This window comes from Calliphora vicina, chromosome 1, assembly GCF_958450345.1.
Source record: "Calliphora vicina chromosome 1, idCalVici1.1, whole genome shotgun sequence".
Lineage (NCBI taxonomy): Eukaryota > Metazoa > Arthropoda > Insecta > Diptera > Calliphoridae > Calliphora > Calliphora vicina.
This window is the reverse complement of record NC_088780.1, coordinates 12,167,627-12,186,579: the sequence shown is the minus strand read 5'-3', so window position 1 is coordinate 12,186,579 and position 18,953 is coordinate 12,167,627. Positions and strand designations below refer to the sequence as shown.

Here is an 18,953-nt window from a genome sequence, read left to right as displayed (position 1 = left end):
ATTGGTTATCGATTCAAAACTGTTAAAAGGTAACGCTAATTTGTGTTATTTAGAGGTAACTGTAATTTCGATCTGACTTAAATGGTTAATAAAGTTCACAAAAATTTCAAATAAGATGACATATGTACATTCTTTATATTCAATTAAATCGTATTAAAATCAAAACTTTGTATTTTCATAATATGAAATTATTTACAGTTCACTGTAGCCCACCTTGCAATTTTGCAATTGAATGAATCAGAGATGTTAACTATTTCGTTCTGGCGAAGGCTGGCTATTAAAAGAAGAATTATTTTCCGAAACGGCTTTTCGACATTATTTTAGGGGATTTTTACGATTTTATTTGCTTAGAAATATAAATGAGTCAAAAATTTAGACTATAAATCATCTACACAAAAACCAACAGCATTAAATTTAAACCAAAAAACCTAACGGTAGTTTTTAATTTTTTTTTTCAGTGTTTGAGCAAATTCCAAGACATTGGCAACCCTTAATCATTATTTTTACTTTTATTTTGACATTTTGAAGAAGTACGAATGAAGGTAAAAGATAAAACAGCAAAAGGCAAGAAAACGACGTACGTGTACTCTAAAAAATTTTTTTTTTCTTATTAATTATTTAGAATTTTTCGGCATTTAAATATATAAATTATCTTAAACATTAGAAAATTTAAGTGCTCTATAGTATATACCGCAGTTTGCGATAACTATAAAACGTAAATAATATAAATTATTTAACGGTGTTAAATTAGCAAATTTCGTTTTATGACAATTTTATGGTTGACGAAGTCTCACAAAAAAAAAAATAGCAAAAAAAAAACTAAAATTATTTTTGTTTTTAATATATATATATAATTTTTTTTCTTTTTTTAATATAATCTTTTTTCTCAACAATTAACTGGTGTCAATGTGTGGTGCATGTGTGAAAGGCAGTATAATAAGTAGGACAATTTACTAAAATTGCAAAAAAGGAAAAAAAACAAAAACATTTTGAGAAAAAAAAAATTAATTTGAAAGCAAAATTAACATCTTCTGGGTGACGATCAGCCAGTGGGCTGGACGTGTTAACAGCAGCCACATTATGCAGCTTTTGCTGTCCACAATATGCTTGGGCTTAACCAGTGCAGTGATTGGCAATGCCTGGTATCAAAAGAAACAATTCTATCCAGCTGTAGTGTACATCACCAAATCCAATGCCTCCATGGCGGTAAGTAGGAATTTAAGAATTTTAAAATTTGTAGTTAGCTGTTAAAGAAATGCATGACCTCATAAATGTACCTATGTGATGATATTTTAATTACAAATTATATTTCAGGTGATTTACATACAATTCTTTGCAATTGTTTTCATGTTTGGAAAATTACTGCGCAAGGTATTTTGTATTTATTGTGTTAAGAGGTTTTTAGTCTTTCAATAATTTTAAATTTTTTTGTATATAGATCTTTTTGGGCACTTTAAGAGCAGCTGAATTCGAACATTTGTTGGAACGATTTTGGTATGCTATTACCGAAACCTGTTTGGCCTTTACCGTTTTTCGTGATGACTTTAATCCACGATTTGTGGCTTTGTTTACGGTATTATTGTTTCTTAAATCATTCCATTGGCTGGCCGAAGAACGTGTGGATTTTGTAAGTATATTATGTTAAAAAGTACTTTGGGAATTAGCTGTTTTGTGTATTTTTTCCTAAGAGATAAAGACAGTTTTAATTATCACACTTGTTAATTAGTTTTTGTATATTAGAATGTTCTGTGAGGTGTTTAACTTGTGTATTGTATAGATGCTTCTTGCACTTTTGACACACATACAATTTTATATTTCAATTTGTTATAGTTTTTGTTGTTGCTTTTTTTATACGAGTTGTTGTTGGTTTCTTTTTGTTTATTTTTTTATTTAGTATACAAATACTAAAAATTGGAATGATCACACTACCATATGTCCTAATGACAAACAAATATTATTAAATCATCATTCTTTAGGTTTTTGATATTTTTAATTTTCTCAAAATATTTTGGCTGAATTGTAAGATGCTTTATAGAAAATGGTTGTCATGCACATAATAAGTTTATACAATTTACATAAAATATTTTAATTTATTTTGTAAAAAAAAAAATTAGATTTTTAAAATTTTAGAAACCTTTTTTTTTCCTACACAATTTTAAGCCAACCATTTTTCATCCAAATTGGAAAATTTTTGATCCAAATTTTTCAAATTTGTATAAATTTTTTCTCGCAAAATTTTTTTTTTTTATAAAGATTTTTTTTTTTTAAACAAAAAACTTATTCACAAATATTTTTTACCAACTCTCTTCTCTTAATTGTTTTTAAATAAATTTTAAAATATTTTTTTTTTTAATTTTTATTTTTTTGCTTAAACAAATGTTCAACCAAAGCTTTTTTTGAAAATGTTCTCCCAAAAATTTAATTAACAATAAATCAGCAATTCGGTTATTGGAAAAATAATTTACTTTTTTTTTTGCTGTTTTTTCAGATGGAGCGTTCTCCCGTTTTAGGCTGGCTTTTCCACATACGTGTTGCCAGCCTTCTAATGGTCTTGGGCACTCTCGACTACATGCTGCTCATGCATGCCTACAACTCAACATTGGCTCGTGGTCCCACTGTGCAATTGGTATTTGGTTTTGAGTATGCCATCTTACTAACTGTGGTTGCCAGCACGGCCATTAAATATGTTTTACATGCCGCCGAAATGCGTACCGATACACCCTGGGAAAACAAAGCCGTCTTTTTATTGTACACCGAACTGTTTATTGGTTTTATCAAAGTCATATTGTATGTTCTCTTTGTGGTGATAATGGCGAAATTCTATGCCCTACCCATGTTTGTATTCCGGCCCATGTTCTTTACGATAAGAAACTTTAAGAAGGCACTAAGTGATGTCATCATGTCACGTCGTGCCATACGCAACATGAATACCCTGTATCCAGATGCTACACCGGAAGAATTACGTTTATCGGATAATATTTGTATTATTTGCCGTGAGGATATGGTTAATCATTCGAAGAAATTGCCCTGTGGTCATATATTCCATACGATTTGTTTGAGATCGTGGTTTCAGAGACAACAGACATGCCCTACTTGTCGTTTGAATATATTAAGGGCCCCAGCTACGAATTCGACGGCTTTGCCGAGACCTGATGACAACAATGAGAATGAAAATGGTGCTGCAGCGGCAGCAGCTGTTAATGCGGGTGCAGGAACGGCAGCTAATGCCCAATTACCAAATGCTAATGCGGCCGGCAATGATAATCCAGCTTCTCCGGCTGCCACAAATGTTTTTGAACATTTTGGTAAGTCTTGACAATTTTTTTTTCGAAAAAAAAATGATTTTTTTAAAAAATATTTTTTTTTACAAAATTTAAAACAAAAATATTTTTTTTACGAAATTTAAAAAAAAATATTTTATTAACATTTTTTTAAAAAATATTTTATTTTTAAAATTAAAAAAAAATATTTTTTACAAAATTTTTTTTAAAAATATTTTTTTTTACAAAATTTAAAAAAAAATATTTTTTCACCATTTTAAACAAATTAAATTAAAAAATTTTTCATATACATATCAATTTTTTCACCTCAATATTGCTTTTGTTTTCTCTATAATTTTAATTTTCCTAATTTTTTTATTTTACAGCTGGTTTACCCAACCCCCTACCAAATTTGGCTGGTACCGGAGGAAATGGTTTGCCCAACTTTGCTGGCCTACCCATGATGGCGCCACCTTTCATGATGCCACCACCATTTCCATTTATTGCACCCTATGCTGTGCCACCACCACCCATGCCACCAGATCTAACCAACTTTACTGATGAAGAACTTAAAGCATTGGAAGGAAATGAAAGAAAGAACATAGAAGAGCGCATCAAGGTAAAAAAAAAATTCCCAGTTATAATCAAAACAACACTAAACTTGTGTACTTTTTTTTAGCTTTTGCGCAACATACAACTAATGTTGGATGCAGCCAACATCTTAATGAATAACTATCAAATAGTAGCTGCTCGTACACAGAACTTAAATCCAACGCCTGCTGCTGCAGCTAGACCAGCAGCAACAGCAGAAGCTGCTAGCTCCAATACTCCCGCAAGTACCGTAGAGCAACCATCAACATCTGCCGCAGCAGCAGCAGCCACAGCTTCTGCAACTGACACGGCTACACCAACTGCTGAAACAGCTAAAACGGAAGAATTACCTACAACCTCAGCGGCAGCAGCTTTACTAAAGACATCATCACCCAAAGCTGAAGTAGCTAACACTATAACGACAACATCTACCACAGATACACCAGTTGCCAAACATAATCAAGTGACTATAGAAGATTTAGGTGGTGAAGATCACATATATGTTGAAAATTCTACTTCAACTACTACTGCTCCCACTACTTCATCAGCTCCGACGTCATCAATAGACAGCACAGCGGAACATATGAACGAGTTGCGTAAACGACGCTTAAAATTCCTCGAAGAACGCAATAAAACGTCTACTGAATAAAAAAAATGAAAAATGTTAAGGCTCAATTTTACAAAATTACTACTTAACACTTTTTGCAACTGAACGTTGGACTGAAAACGATTTTTTCTTTTTCTTTCATATAAATATAAAAACAAACAAAAAAACACACATTTTTACTTTGTTTTAAATACTATATATAGTAACAGTAACGTTTTTCTAGCGATCTATGTGGAGAAATGTTTTATTATTATTAATTAATACTATAATTTTTTGCATTAAACGAAGTTGTAAGTAACATTTTGTATTTGTTTATATTGAAAAATATGCTTGTACGTTTTATTTTTTTAATTTTCATTACTACTATTTGTTTATTTTACTAGCATTATTACTTTTTTTCATTTCATGCCAACTTTTATCTTTCTTTTACAAAAAAAATTGCGTTATGTGAGCATTAACAGAAAAAAAGCCCTTACAAGAAATTTATTAAACAATCTTTTAATAGCAAAACAAAAAAAAAAGCGGATACAAAATGAGATAAAAGAAGAGAGATACTTTAAAAACAATATGTAGTTATAACATGTATTGTGTATAAATTAAGAAATATTGGATTTAAACAAACAAAAAGAAAATCGTATAAAATGGGAATGAAAAATAAAAATTATGATTAATGTATATGTATTTAAATAATTTATAATTACATTTAGAATTTAAATAAATAAAAACATACACAAACATTATATAAAATCGAGGATTTGTTTTAATTTTGAATAGCTTACAAGGAACAAAATCTTTTTTATTTAAAAATAATTTTTTCATAGCATTTCATATTCAAATGTAAATCGATTGATTTTCAAAATCGAATAATTGATGCAAATTGCACGATTTTGTACATTTAAACTTTTTTTTTACTCGAAATTAAAATAATTAAAACTTGTGGATTCGACTTACACAACACTATTGTGAATATGCCCAATTCACATCAATTGTGAATTGGGCATATGTGAATTCGTTTTAATATTTAAAACTTTACTCGTATACGATTTACAAAACGGGGATTATTTCAGATTTTCCCAAAACTTATATTTTTCTTATAGATGATTTATTCAACTCACCTTTTTTCTTTACAACACCTTCTTTATTGACAACAAAATTTAATTGCTGGTTTTTTATATTTTGATTGAAGAAACTTGTAGTGCGGCTAACATTCTATATCTGAAATAAATTTGTTTATTTAAAAAAATGTAGACTTAAATAGAAAAATATGTGTCTTTAATTCACCTTAACTACTGCGTGCTTCACTTTCCCGAAACTCGGCCGGATCGGTAAAACGCACAGTTAATATATAAAATATAGAAGGAAAGGGCACTAAACACAACAAGGCATAGTGATGTCCTAAAGCTATAATACCATAGGCTAATAAAAGCCATTGTATGCCTAAAAATTTGATGTTTATAAAAATAGAATTGACGAATATTTAAAATGTTGGTGAAACTTACATATTATAACTAAATTTTTAATTTCCAAGCACGAAGATTTGATTAGAGCTTTAAAAGATTGATCTAATTTCATGGAATAGTGTATGGCATTGGCTATCATGGATATAGCAATGCTCATGTAGGGAAAAGAATAGTCTGAAATAAAGGAAACGTGTTATTAAACATATGCGAAATAAATATTTTGAAAATAAATGCTAAAATATGCGATATATTTATTAGAAATATAAACATTTTAAACTTTATTATTTGGCCAAATCTTAATCAAGATTAAACTTCAGAAATTAACAGTTTTTCAAAATAATTAACTTGATTGTTATGCAGTTGATTACCAAATCATCCAAAACAATTTTATTTTTGGTGAACAAAATATTTTTTCCATATTTTGACTCATTGTCGCACAGTGGGAGAAAACCCTAATTTAGTGGAACTAAATTCGTATCTTCTAAACGCTTGGCCATATTAATTTCATTTATATGGAAATATTGCACGCAAGGAGGTAAGCTAATAAAGTAATGCAAAATGGGTACTGCTACTTCAGTAGAATGAGCGGTAGTGGCGGCTAAACTACACTACCTCGGAAGAAATTCTACACTATTTTCAATTGTAAGAAATTATTTTAATATATCTTTCAAAAAATTTAAATTATATAAGTAATTTTATTTATAGCAAGTAACTATTTAAATCTATAGATTTTGGACATTTACCCTATTGCCGGCATAGGTCGAAATATTCATATGAAATTAAACTTTTTTTAGTTTTATTAATAAGTTTATTTTTAAAAACGAATAACAATTACACTGTGCAACAACCAAAATCGGAATGGAGAAAATCGGGAAATATTTGGACTTGCTGTTATCAAAAAACTGGAGTCTGATGAATCACTAGGAAGTAATGGATCCAACAAAAGATGCATAACATCTTTCGATAACGGTTCCACTTTTTAATAGCTTTCAGAAGAAGTTCTGGACAATGTGGATATAGCACAGCGTTAAAACAAATAACATAAAACGCTTTGCAAATGTTATATTTTTAATCTAAATAAAGCACTACCATATTAAAAAGGACTCATAATTTTATATCAAATTTGGTATATTGGCATTTGTTTTTAGCAACTTGTAAGTAGTTAGAATTACATAAATTTCATTTTTATATAATGTAATTACCAATAGCACTTCTTATATACAATCTTAAAAAAATAAGGAACAAAAATCGAGGTAGTCGTGGTTTGCTATATCTCAGCCATTTGTGGGCCGATTTTCCCTAATTTAAATTGCAACCGAATCAGGACTATAGCAGATGTATTGATGTATCAATTTTGTATGTATGTCGATATATGACTCAGAATATATTTATGGGGTATCAAATGAAAAATTTAAAAATTCCAAAGGATACAACTTATATATTACCTGATGAAGGGTATAAAAACACTAATACAGGTTATAACTTAATTTACATACTTTACATCACATACTTACATATTAGTCCACATGCCAAGGCATGAATAAACGTAATCAATGGTAGAAAGTATAAAGCAGCATAAATGGGTGCCTTTCCTCTCACTTCCAATATGGTGCTAACCAATGGCCTTATAATAAACATGGTGACCAAACACAAAAAGTAGAAGACCAATATAATAGTTTGCCTAGAAACACAAAGAGAAAAACAATAGATTACTCCAACCGAAATCAGTCTAAAACAAAACTTACAAAGGATACACTGCCTCTTGGGTACAGTGTAAAGATTTCTCATAATTAGGAGCAGGATTATAGAAAAGGGTATACCAATCGGAGAATTTGCGAACTGGACAAGAAAATAAACGAAATTCACCCATGGGCTCCATTAAGAGTATAGCAGCTATGGCCGAAATAATAACCTCCACGCAAGCACAAGTAGTTAAAATCAATTGTTTGCGGGAAAATCTATAATAAAGGAAAATAAAATAAGTTTTACTTACAAAAACATAAAAGTATTTAGTTACTTTCTATCCTTGGCATCCAAATCAATAAAGAAACAGTGCATCATTAGGGGCAATGCCGCCATAAAGCCCAAATAAAACCACGAATAGGCATCCAACTCCTCCTCACATTGGGTACAAGCATAACTTTCATTTACCCGAAAACCTCTGGGACAGGGGCCACAATCACTCCAGGTTTCATTATCCAATTGTATGCGTCCACAATACTGACCCGGACAACGTTCTAATGATGAAGTCATTTTGAATGATGGCTATTTTTTATTTAAATAAATATTTTAACATCTTTCTATAAAAATGTCGCACAATTTGTAATTTTTCTTGCAAATTTGTATTGTTTACGGTCAGCTGTTGGGTAAAAGAGAGAGAGACTTAACCAACACTGTTTATTATGAGTGACACCTGTAGTGTTTACAACAACAAATAAATGTAAACACAAAATTTCCGGTGGAATTTAAATTCAAATGGTTGGCAATACTATTTTATAACTGTCAAATAAATTGTAAATTGTATTACACAGATTATTACAGATATGCAACAAATGGCAGTTGTTTAAAATTATATTTGTCTTCGGATCGAATCATAACTTTCAAGATGAGCTATAAAGCATTCCAATCATTTATCTTAATTCCGGATTTTCGATTTTTGGTGCAAAGTTTTACTTTAAGATATCAGTCAACCGCATAACTTTTAAAATCTCGACAGTATTACTCTTAAAATATTTTTCTTTAATGGCCCATAATTGGGGAGTGAGAATGTTAAATGAAAGCCTAAAGTCTTGTAAATAAAGTGTTCCTTTAATCTGACATATTTTGAGTAAACTTACATATTTCCAATCATATAATTTTTAACCTACTGGGTCCAAAAGTTTTACCCAGCAAAATTTCCATACAAAATTTGATTTTAAAACGTTTAAATTTAAAATTTCTTTATGAATACGGATTGTAATATTTATATATCATGTAAAAGGTATTTTTAAAAGCTATCCAATGACGTATATATAAATCGAATAAGATAAAAAACAACAAAAATAAAAGATAGCAAATATTTGAAGTATCCAGAGTAACGCCCATAAACTAAAGTTTCGCCAAATATTTACATAAATTTGTGTACATATATTTAAAATTTGTCTATACATTTTGAATTAAAACCAGAAATTTTAAATTTTTATTTAACTTTATCCATTGCATAATAAAATTTTCGCCTGCCATGTATATACCACATAGTTTCATGATAGGATTTCGGCAAGACCACCGTAACTTTATGCCCGCACGAAAATGTATAGTAAAATGTATTCGTGGTATGGGCCCCTTCACCACTAGCATCTAAAAGCTCTGCCACAGTCATAATTTGCATAAATCTATCTTCTGTATACACAACATAGGCAATCATTTTAATAATGGAACCCATTTGCACGGGCTTTTCGAAACTTATGTCACAGCAACGTTCACATGTCGGCCGTTGGCCACAATACAGATAGGCTCTCATCCAGCTAATTTCATAGGATTGTCGCATTAGAAAGCCACCAAATACGGTATTTTGAGCATTACGATTTTCGGGAAAGGACAGGAAAGTATTAACAATAAACGAATCATTCATCCAACGACATTTGCTGGGCAAAAAACGATTATTCAATTGTAGATGCGTGTTATTGGTAGTCTTCTGAAATAGATCGTACATTAGGGAATGTTCCTCTTCCGAGGGTTTTATTTTAAATATCGATGTTTCATGTAAACGTTTGCGAATTTTACGTCTTTCTTCACCCAAATTGAAAATTTCTCTTTCTTGTTCATTGCTTGGCTCTAAAGGATTGATGGGAGCCGCTTGGGTATTTGTGGCATTGCGAGCAGCCATTAGAAATACCGCCTGCGTTATTTGGCGAAAGTTGTCTTGATGTTTTTGCTCCAACCAAACACTTATCTCCAATGATGTCCTACCCACCCATGACACATGACCAGTTAAACGTATATCTTGATTGTATAATGGCAGTAACTTTGAAAACATCATTTTATCCACCAAGACGGTAACAAATGTATAGGGCAAATATTCGTTGGCCGGTAATTTGGGTAGTAGCACATGTTGTTGACATATCCACACTGCAAACATATCCAATTGTTCCATAAGCCGACCCAAGCGCACTGTTCCCACAGGACTGACATAATTCACCTGCATATCGGCACAAATACTTAAAGGTATATATGCCTCCATATAGGAATCCTTCATAGAGCGAACTGGTAGTTCCTGTTGTAGGGGGGTATATTTTAAAAGATGCTCGCGATTTTCAGCCTCTCTAATGTAGCCGGTTTCTAAGCCCAATCTTTGCATTATTTTGAGATTAACTAGGAGAAAAGAGACCTATTATTTATTTCAATAATTATTGAAAAATTCGTTTACCTTCTTTCATAGTGCCCGATTTTTTAGGTAGATCATTTTTTAAGCCAATATTTGCTGAAGAGCTAAACAAAATTCAATAGGTGTTGATTATTATTAAAGAAATATTTATTTGCTTTTACCTATAAGTCACCAATTTCAAAAGTATTGAATTGTTAACATATTTCTTGTTGTAATAACAATTTCCTAAGAATTTTAATGTCTTTAACATACAAATTTAATAAACAAGACAATTATAAAAAATATTTTTTGTTGACAATAAACAGGAAACTGAAAATTCAAAACAATTGGCAGCTCTAACTACTAATAAAAACAAATCCATAGAGAAATTAAGAGTAAAAAACCAAATTCAATGTAAATAATTAACACCATATTAACTAATTAACAAGAATATGAATGTAGTATTAACATTTTCTTTGTTACAACGTAAATAAAGTAAAAATTTTAATTTAATATTTAATCGGAACTCGTCTCTCTCTAAAACAAGTTTAAAGAGCATAATACCGCTGTTAAACATTTATCTCTCTCTCTTTCTTTATCTCTTTTTTACAATCATCATTTGTTTTGTTTATAAAAACTACTATTTAGTTTAGTTGGTTGTTGTTTTTTCCGTATAATACGATGAAATTGCTAATATTTTATTATTTAAACAAAAACGTCACGGATTTATAGTCCAAAATACAAATTCAACCAACAACAAAAGGCCTTGTTTTGGTGGTACTAGACTATGTAGGTTATTCATTTTTTTGGTTTCGTCAAGATAAGCAGTTATTTTTCGAATTTCATTCCAGACGGTGGAATATTTTTTAAATAAATTTTATTAAAAATGTTAAGAAATGTATTAAAAATTAGAAATTTGTTAGCAACAACAAGTTGGCAGCCATTACAGAAAGATTTTGTACTAGCGGCTGCTGTGTAAGTTGTAAATAAGATTTAGTTGGAAAGAATTATATGTAAATTGTTTTGAATTTATTAATATTTATAGTGGGTCCAGACGTAATATTGGTTTGCAGCATGGCGAAAATGATCCCTACTATGCTGGTACAATGGCTGAAGGTATGTATGTATTTTTAAACATTTGAGTGGAGGAAGGAAATGATTTAAATTTTTGAATTGCTTTAAATTGTTTACAGCACAAAAAATAAAAGTTGATTTTTATTTTAAAACGAATGATTAATAAATCACACTTCAAGACCACAACTATTCGGGGTTATCATAGAATCAAATCATTGTCGGAATCGGTATTGAAAACTACAAGAAAGGAACATTTCATTTATGAAATCCAATGTAATTTTTTGTTTAATCGATAAAGAATTTAATTCTAGATCGAATATAAAACCGATAACTTTCGATTTCGCGAGACCAATGTTTTTTTTCTGTCGTTTTCAAAACCGATTCTGGATTCTATGACAACCCTGATTGTTTTTTATATTTTTATTGAAGTATTTTTTCCTACAAAGACAATAAGATTCGGCACTGCCGAATATATATAGCTCTCCTAATTGTTTTTACTACATTTTTTCCGCTTTCTCTTTTCCACAGTCAAAGAAGAAACCATGAATCGTTTGGGCTTAGAACACGGCTACTCTCCAGTGCCCAAGACCCGTGAACATCTCTTGAATTATGAACCGAAAGTAAACGATTTACCACCACGTTCTATGCAAGATTCTTTTACCTCGGCCATTTTGCCATTGAGTGAGGACAAGACTTTGCAAGATAAATACATCTCATTTTTGGGTAATGTACGTCTGGGTCGTTTAATGGAGGATATGGATATGTTTGCCGTCTGGGTGTGTCATCAACATATCAAGCCCAACAATCTGCCAGAAAATGTACCCTTGCCATACACTTTTGTAACCATTTTAGTGGACAAAATAACATTTTCCGATGTAAGAGCTAAAGCCACCGAAGATATCAGAATATCGGGTCATGTTACATGGGTGGGTAAGAGTTCTATGGAAATTGTGGTGTGGATAGAACAAAAAGATCATAATGTGTGGAGAAAAATCACTAGAGCTTTGTTTCTAATGGCGGCCCGTAATGCCACAAATACGGCGGCAGCTCCCGTCAATCCCATACAACCGGCCAACGATGAAGAAATTAAGATATTAAATGGTGGCGAAGAACGTAAAAAGCGTCGTCAGATACTGCAGGCATCATCGATTTTCAAAGTAGAACCCAACAATTATGAACAATCGCTAATGTACAACTTGTTTAAGAGAACTACCCCTCAAACAACCATGGAATTGAATACACGTGTTTTGCCCGCCAAATGCCGCTGGATGTCCGACTCATTTGTTACCAATACCATGGCCTCGTTTCCGGAAAATCGTAATGCTCAAAATACAGTATTTGGTGGTTTTCTAATGCGCAATGCTTTGGAAATTAGCTGGGTGGGGGCCAGTCTCTATTGCAAGAGTCGCCCGAAATTGGAGCATATTTGCGATATAAGCTTTGAAAAGCCTGTTAGTGTGAATTCAATCATTAAAATGACCGCCTATGTGGTGTATACGGATGTTAACTATTTGCAAATGATGACTGTGGCCGATGTAATTGATGCCGCCACTGGCAATCAATTGACTTCGAATGTTTTCTACTATACCTTCTCTTCGGCGGAAGAGGTGCCCGAAGTGTTGCCCAGATCGTATCATGAAACTATGTGGTATATACAAGGTCGCCGTAAGTTTAAATATGCTTTGGGTTTGGAGTAAAATTATAGTGGCAGAATGAAATATTTTAGTTTTATTTAGAAAGTATAAGTTAAATAGTTCAAAGCTTTTTTGTAATATTTAATTAAATTAAGCTTTGCATAGAGCTTAAATCATAGATAAATGCACATAGATCGGAAACTCTCCTGTCAAAGACCTAACCCAGTTGTCAAAAACATATGGGGTGAGAATGTATGTGAAATTAAAGATTAGATTTTTATCTAGTTTCCGCTCTATGTTTCTCTATGGCTTAAATTGTTTTTAATAATATTCTATGTTATTGGGCCTATTATTGTGTTGTAAATTCAATCTTCATCCAATTGCAAAAAAATACATATAGAGACCTCGTGCTTAATTAATGAAGATTGAATTTAATTTATTTCTGTTAAGAAAAATGTCGTTATTAAATATTTAATTATACATAAGTACTTATTTGTTTTAAAAATTTTAAAAATTTGATTAAATAATTGTGAATTTATTAATAAATAAAAAATATTTTATTAAGAAATTTCTTCATTAGTAATGCCCAAAATTTGGCGCATTGAAACTGCTAACAATCTACCAATTTTTCGGAATGACGGGTTCAAATCCTAATTTATTTTGGAAATTTTGGGAAAATCTCTTGAACTAATTATTCAGATCATGATTTTAAATCGTTGGTGGGAATCAGTCATGTGTATAAAAAAATAGAAATTACAAACTTTAAATTTCAATTTATCTAAATTATATATATTTTTTTTGGAAGTATTTTTTCCAAAATCTGTTTCATAAAAAATTAAATTAAAAATGGTATTTGTACTAAATTTTAACAAAATTTAGCTATGTAAAAAAGTAGAGAAATATTTTTTGAATGTTTCCCTACATCCAAGAAATCTTAAAAAGTATTTTATTCAATCAGTATAGGGAATTTTCAAAATTTCTTATATAAATGTAACTGAAATATTTAACTTAAAAAAATATTTTAATATAAAATCCACTGTTTGTTCCAGAATTAAAACACCAAATGGTTGAATTTAATATCATTTTTAGTGATTTTGAATTTAAATGTATTTTTAGCGTGTTTTGAAAGTATGAACGGCGCGTTTTGGTTAAAAATAGTTGACAAAGCTGGCTCTTATATATTTAAAAAAAAATTATTTTTGCTCATTTATTTAGTGTAGGGTATTGGCATTGTCGGGCTTGATCAACTATATATTTATAATCAATTTTTAAATTTATTACTGATTTATAAAACAAATTTTGTTTTATAAATCATTTATTAAATTAAAAATTTATTATTTAGTTTTTTGGCAAATTAATTAAATTAAATTGTCTTTGAGTTATTTTGCTACACTGAAACAGGAAATGAAAAATGTATCAAAGTAATTGGCAACGCTGCAAAAAAATATAAACAAATGTTGAAAAAATCCAAAGTAATAACTTAAAATAAGATGAAATAATAAAACCGCTGATTTTAACAATTAAATAGTTTATAACAAAGTATATAATTTAAATATGACATTAATTTTATTTTACAATTTATTATTTATTCCTTGTCCACTCTCTTCTTCTCACTAAACAACAAGTTTAATAAAGCACAGGGTTGTAAACGTTTTTCTTCCTCTTTACTTTTATTTACATTCATCATTTGTTTTATTTATAAAACTGCTATTCTACGTGATGTTGTTGTTGTTGTTGCTATCGCATAAAACAAAAATAATGCAAATGAAAACAATTACGTCACGGTTATATTTTAGATATATTTTATCCAAGAATACAAACATAACAAAAAATATCTTAAGTAAAAGGTGTTGTTTGCAAAAATAGCAGAAGACGCACTAATTATTTTAATATTTCATTAAGATAATCAGTGATTTTACTGATTTCTTGAAATATTTTTCAAATTAATAAAATTTGATTAAAAATGTTAAGGAATTTATTAAAAACGTCCAGTTCCTTGGCAAAAGCAACTTGGCATCCAGTACAAAAAGAAATTCTATTATCGTCGGCTGTGTAAGTAGAAAAGGTTTGGGTGGAGAGTGGAAAAATTATCTATCATTGATGAATTTTGTGTGTATTTGGTTGTATCTATTTTTAGTGTGTCCAGACGTAATATTGGGTTGCAGCATGGCCAAAATGATCCCTACCATGCGGGTACAATGGCTGAAGGTATGTTTTAACATTTGAGAGTTAGAAGAATATGGGATAGTAATTGCTACCAAAGTAAATTAATAAAGTAGACTCAGTAGAACAGCTGACTATTTTTTTTACTTTGGTCTGATCTGTCAATTCACTTATGGTTGTTGTGGCGAAAAATACAACAAGCCCAAAAGTAAAAACAACAACAGGCAACTTTGACAGCTCAGACCTTAAACCAAAAACAAAATTGCTTGTGGTTTTTGTAAATGTTGTATTTGTTGTAGTACTGTCGCTACTTTATTAATTTACTTTGATTGCTACAATACTTAGATAGTCTTCTAATAGAGAGCTTATCTTAAGATATTATCTGCTATTTATTTACGAATTATTATTCCTTTTAGCATGAGAACACTATTACTGTAGCTTTTACATAATTTATTGTAATGAATTTTCTCAATAAAGATCAATTTTTATCTAAAACAGTCTAATTTGAATGTAAATAAGTAATATGTTCCAATACTTGTCATATTTACAGCTTGTTGTCAGGAAAACATGAAATTTAAACAAATTGTGAGTACGAAAACGATTTCCTGTAAAGCTGGCTAGTACTGGGACAAAATCAATATTTTAATAAACAAAATTAAGTCTGGTCTGTTCAATAACAATAACGAATTATTACAGAGTAATTCACCCTTATCGTGGTTGGCGTAAACGTCATACGCCTACGACTGTTTCGTACTAGATTAAAGATAAAACTGTTTCTTTAATCTAGTACGAAACTGTCGTAGGCGTATGACGTTTACGCCAACCATGATAAGGGTGATAATAATAAATGAACTTGAGCCAAATTAAAGATCTACTTTCAAATTACTATTACAAATTTTGCAAGAAAAATTTTAAATTAGTATTGAAAAACAAAAACAATTTGTTATTTTCCCACTACTTCTTCATTCCACAATCAAAGATTTAATTATATTTCTATTATTTTCCCCCATCACAGTCAAAGATGAAATCATGAATCGTCTAGGCTTAGAAGCTGGCTATTCACCGGTGCCCAAAACCCGTGAACATCTTTTAAAATATGAACCGAAATTATCCGATTTACCACCGCGTTCTATGCAGGATTCTTTTACCTCGGCCATTTTGCCATTGAGTGTGGATAAGTCGTTGCAAGATAAATACATCTCATTTTTGGGTAATGTCCGTATGGGTCGTTTAATGGAGGATATGGACTTGTTTGCCGTCTGGGTGTGCCATCAACATGTCAAACTCAATAATCTACCCGAAAATGTACACTTGCCATACACCTTTGTCACCATATTGGTAGACAAAATAACATTTTCCGATATGAAGGCCAAGGCCACCGAAGATGTTAGAATATCGGGTCATGTTTCATGGGTGGGTAAGAGTTCCATGGAAATTGTGGTGTGGTTGGAACAAAAAGATAATGGCGGCTGGAAAAAAATCACTAGAGCTTTGTTTCTAATGGCTGCCCGTAATGCCACCAATACCGCGGCAGCTCCTGTCAATCCCATACAACCGGCCAATGAAGAAGAGACCAAGATATTAAATGGTGGAGTAGAGCGTAAAAAACTTCGTCAGATACTACAAGCTTCATCGATTTTCAAAGTAGAACCCAATGACTATGAACAGTCTTTGATGTATAACCTGTTTAAGAGGACTACACCTCAAACAACCATGGAGTTGAATAGTCGCATTTTACCTGCCAAATGTCGCTGGATGTCTGATTCATTTGTTACCAATACCATGGCCTCGTTTCCTGAAAATCGTAATGCCCATAATAAGGTATTTGGTGGTTTTCTAATGCGCAATGCTTTGGAAATTAGCTGGGTGGGAGCCAATCTTTATTGCAAGAGTCGTCCCAAATTGGAGCATATTTGCGATATTAGCTTTCAACAGCCTGTGAGTGTAAATTCATTTATTAAAATGACCGCCTATGTAGTGTATACGGATGTTAACTATTTACAAATGATGACAGTGGCCGATGTAATTGATGCTTCCACTGGTAATCAATTGACTTCGAATGTTTTCTACTATACGTTTTCGCTGAAGGATGAGGTGCCCGAAGTTTTACCCAGATCCTATCATGAAACAATGTGGTATATTCAAGGACGTCGTAAGTTTAAGTATGCCTTGGGCTTGGAATAAATGCGATGCAATACGACACGAGATTAAATACTTTTAGTTTTAATAAGTCAATAAAACGAAGAGATATTTAAATATGTTATTGACATAAAGTTTTGTTAGTAGTATGGTTTACATACATAGAGGAATTTTTTTTTTTGAATTTATTAAAACTGCCCAATTTTCTTTTTAAAGAAAATTGTCCATATTTTTTCGGATTGTCTTTGCCAATGATATTAAATTTTGTGTACTTATTTATTTATTAAAGTTATAGGTATTGAATCTGTCATAATTTATTAATCATTCATTATTAATTATTGATTTTGAAATAAAATTGTCTAATAAAACAAAAAAAGCATGTAATAATGTAATAAATGTCGTTTCATTATAGACTTTATTCATAATCTTTCGCATTTTATATTTAATTTTAATATTTTATAATAGTGAATACCCCTAATATGTTTTAAAAGACAACATAATTAGATCATAAGTAAGGTATTCACGAAAGTGGAATCATTTTATTTAATTCTCAGTGTAAAATAACGACATCACCAATTGCGGCTTACGCCTAAAGAAGTGTGTCGTCCAGGAACAGCCAAATCGACCTATAGTTTCGTATAGGCAGTCGGAATTCTCGAACTCAACTCCTGGGTTTTATGGCCTCCACAAAAATACAACTGTATGTTTGGTAATCCACCATCGTTCCAAATTGAGTTTTGCTTGGTACTCCACCACGATAAATTATAGTTTATAAATTAAAACCATAACAAATGCATGGTTGCATTTGCGAATATTTCGAAAAACCGTAACGCGGTACAGTTAGACGAGGCCAACCAGTAACCAATGCGAGAGTGAAACGCAAAACTAACGAAGGCTAACTAACGATAATGCCAGTGACGCGCGAGTTCTTCCTCCACCCAGAGCGTAATTATGAATGGAATCATTTGCTTCTTCACAAAAAAGGAAGGTCTCGAGTTTTTCACGGGAATTTTCAATCCCGAAATCCCGGGAAATTGTGCGAGAATTCCCGCGAATTATTTTACTTAGTATATGTGATGTTTTTGAAATTGACTTTCTCTAAAACATGCATAAAGCTCCAAAACAAATGCAGAAGATTCATACAACAAAAAAGATTTAACCCAAATAGACCAATAATAATAAGTTCATTATTCAAATTATTCCATAAACTCGTGAATGTTCTGGGCTGTGGGAAAGACGTAACCACTAAATAAAATATATGTGAATTCTCTATTTATTTCAAAAATTTATTTTACGTAGGATGATTCAAAATAAAAAAATTAGTTTTATTTTATTTTGATGCTGTTAGATCTTACAAAACACTTATAGGAGTAAACACGTCAAACAAGTTTGTACACACACGTCAAATATTTGAGAAAATATTTGCCATGTGTGACCCTACCTTAAGACGAAATTTTTTGTTTGATTTAATAGCAAATAAAAAAATAAAATATTTATTTTTTTTTTTGCCAATTAACAGAATTAATTGGAATTCAATGAAGGTAGAACAAAATCTAATGGTAATTGAAGACATTCCGATACAAATGGTAACAGGTTTGTATATAACCAAAATAAGAAATCCAAACAGTTTATCTCTTTATATTCACCCCTATCGCGAATCAATCACCCTTATCGCGAATCAAT

General features: G+C 30.9%; 5 protein-coding genes across 7 annotated transcripts; 3 read left to right on the top strand and 2 right to left on the bottom strand.

Moving 5' to 3' along the window:
• Positions 1-526: 526 nt before the first annotated feature.
• On the top strand, positions 527-5,205 carry sip3 (septin interacting protein 3). Of its 3 annotated transcripts, none has more exons than XM_065499004.1 (7): positions 527-577; positions 933-1,206; positions 1,315-1,371; positions 1,439-1,627; positions 2,489-3,305; positions 3,647-3,879; positions 3,940-5,205. In XM_065499004.1, the coding sequence occupies exons 2-7, from the start codon at positions 1,081-1,083 to the stop codon at positions 4,498-4,500; spliced, it is 1,983 nt and encodes a 660-aa protein (XP_065355076.1). In that variant the 5' UTR covers positions 527-577; positions 933-1,080; the 3' UTR covers positions 4,501-5,205. The 3 variants fall into 3 exon arrangements, with proteins under 3 accessions (XP_065355076.1, XP_065355077.1, XP_065355078.1); XM_065499005.1 differs by lacking the exon at positions 527-577 and adding an exon at positions 595-715 and having other exon boundaries at positions 929-1,206; XM_065499006.1 differs by lacking the exon at positions 527-577 and adding an exon at positions 609-715.
• Positions 5,206-5,708: 503 nt separating this feature from the next.
• LOC135963983 (JNK1/MAPK8-associated membrane protein) lies at positions 5,709-8,269 on the bottom strand. Its single transcript, XM_065516017.1, has 5 exons — positions 7,936-8,269; positions 7,664-7,876; positions 7,433-7,599; positions 5,958-6,092; positions 5,709-5,895 (listed from the first exon to the last, which is right to left on the bottom strand). Exons 1-5 carry the CDS (start codon positions 8,169-8,171, stop codon positions 5,741-5,743), a joined length of 906 nt encoding a protein of 301 aa, XP_065372089.1. The 5' UTR covers positions 8,172-8,269; the 3' UTR covers positions 5,709-5,740.
• Positions 8,270-9,068: 799 nt separating this feature from the next.
• On the bottom strand, positions 9,069-10,578 carry LOC135948684 (acyl-coenzyme A thioesterase 9, mitochondrial-like). Its single transcript, XM_065498084.1, has 3 exons — positions 10,443-10,578; positions 10,324-10,385; positions 9,069-10,268 (listed from the first exon to the last, which is right to left on the bottom strand). The coding sequence occupies exons 1-3, from the start codon at positions 10,529-10,531 to the stop codon at positions 9,097-9,099; spliced, it is 1,323 nt and encodes a 440-aa protein (XP_065354156.1). The 5' UTR covers positions 10,532-10,578; the 3' UTR covers positions 9,069-9,096.
• Positions 10,579-10,924: 346 nt separating this feature from the next.
• Positions 10,925-13,501, top strand: LOC135963982 (acyl-coenzyme A thioesterase 9, mitochondrial-like). The gene is made up of 4 exons (XM_065516016.1): positions 10,925-11,049; positions 11,112-11,235; positions 11,306-11,376; positions 11,863-13,501. Exons 2-4 carry the CDS (start codon positions 11,147-11,149, stop codon positions 13,029-13,031), a joined length of 1,329 nt encoding a protein of 442 aa, XP_065372088.1. The 5' UTR covers positions 10,925-11,049; positions 11,112-11,146; the 3' UTR covers positions 13,032-13,501.
• Positions 13,502-14,867: 1,366 nt separating this feature from the next.
• Positions 14,868-17,666, top strand: LOC135949438 (acyl-coenzyme A thioesterase 9, mitochondrial-like). Its single transcript, XM_065499003.1, has 3 exons — positions 14,868-15,020; positions 15,106-15,176; positions 16,147-17,666. Exons 1-3 carry the CDS (start codon positions 14,932-14,934, stop codon positions 17,313-17,315), a joined length of 1,329 nt encoding a protein of 442 aa, XP_065355075.1. The 5' UTR covers positions 14,868-14,931; the 3' UTR covers positions 17,316-17,666.
• Positions 17,667-18,953: the final 1,287 nt, after the last annotated feature.

Bases quoted from the DNA above. Each gene is read 5' to 3' on its own strand.
- LOC135963983 (XM_065516017.1), bottom strand. From the start codon at position 8,171: ATGACTTCATCATTAGAACGTTGTCCGGGTCAGTATTGTGGACGCATA. The intron at 7,877-7,935 runs GTAACTAAATAC...CCTTTATTATAG, and splicing joins TTGGATGCCAAGGATAGAAA to ATTTTCCCGCAAACAATTGA. The intron at 6,093-7,432 runs GTAAGTATGTGA...CCTTTATTTCAG, and splicing joins CTTGGCATGTGGACTAATAT to ACTATTCTTTTCCCTACATG.
- LOC135949438 (XM_065499003.1), top strand. From the start codon at position 14,932: ATGTTAAGGAATTTATTAAAAACGTCCAGTTCCTTGGCAAAAGCAACT. The intron at 15,021-15,105 runs GTAAGTAGAAAA...ATCTATTTTTAG, and splicing joins ATTCTATTATCGTCGGCTGT to TGTGTCCAGACGTAATATTG. The intron at 15,177-16,146 runs GTATGTTTTAAC...CCCCCATCACAG, and splicing joins TGCGGGTACAATGGCTGAAG to TCAAAGATGAAATCATGAAT.
- LOC135948684 (XM_065498084.1), bottom strand. From the start codon at position 10,531: ATGTTAAAGACATTAAAATTCTTAGGAAATTGTTATTACAACAAGAAA. The intron at 10,386-10,442 runs GTAAAAGCAAAT...AATTTTGTTTAG, and splicing joins TTGAAATTGGTGACTTATAG to CTCTTCAGCAAATATTGGCT. The intron at 10,269-10,323 runs GTAAACGAATTT...CTTTTCTCCTAG, and splicing joins ATCGGGCACTATGAAAGAAG to TTAATCTCAAAATAATGCAA.
- sip3 (XM_065499004.1), top strand. From the start codon at position 1,081: ATGCAGCTTTTGCTGTCCACAATATGCTTGGGCTTAACCAGTGCAGTG. The intron at 1,628-2,488 runs GTAAGTATATTA...CTGTTTTTTCAG, and splicing joins CCGAAGAACGTGTGGATTTT to ATGGAGCGTTCTCCCGTTTT. The intron at 3,306-3,646 runs GTAAGTCTTGAC...TTTATTTTACAG, and splicing joins AAATGTTTTTGAACATTTTG to CTGGTTTACCCAACCCCCTA.
- LOC135963982 (XM_065516016.1), top strand. From the start codon at position 11,147: ATGTTAAGAAATGTATTAAAAATTAGAAATTTGTTAGCAACAACAAGT. The intron at 11,236-11,305 runs GTAAGTTGTAAA...TAATATTTATAG, and splicing joins TTTGTACTAGCGGCTGCTGT to TGGGTCCAGACGTAATATTG. The intron at 11,377-11,862 runs GTATGTATGTAT...TCTTTTCCACAG, and splicing joins TGCTGGTACAATGGCTGAAG to TCAAAGAAGAAACCATGAAT.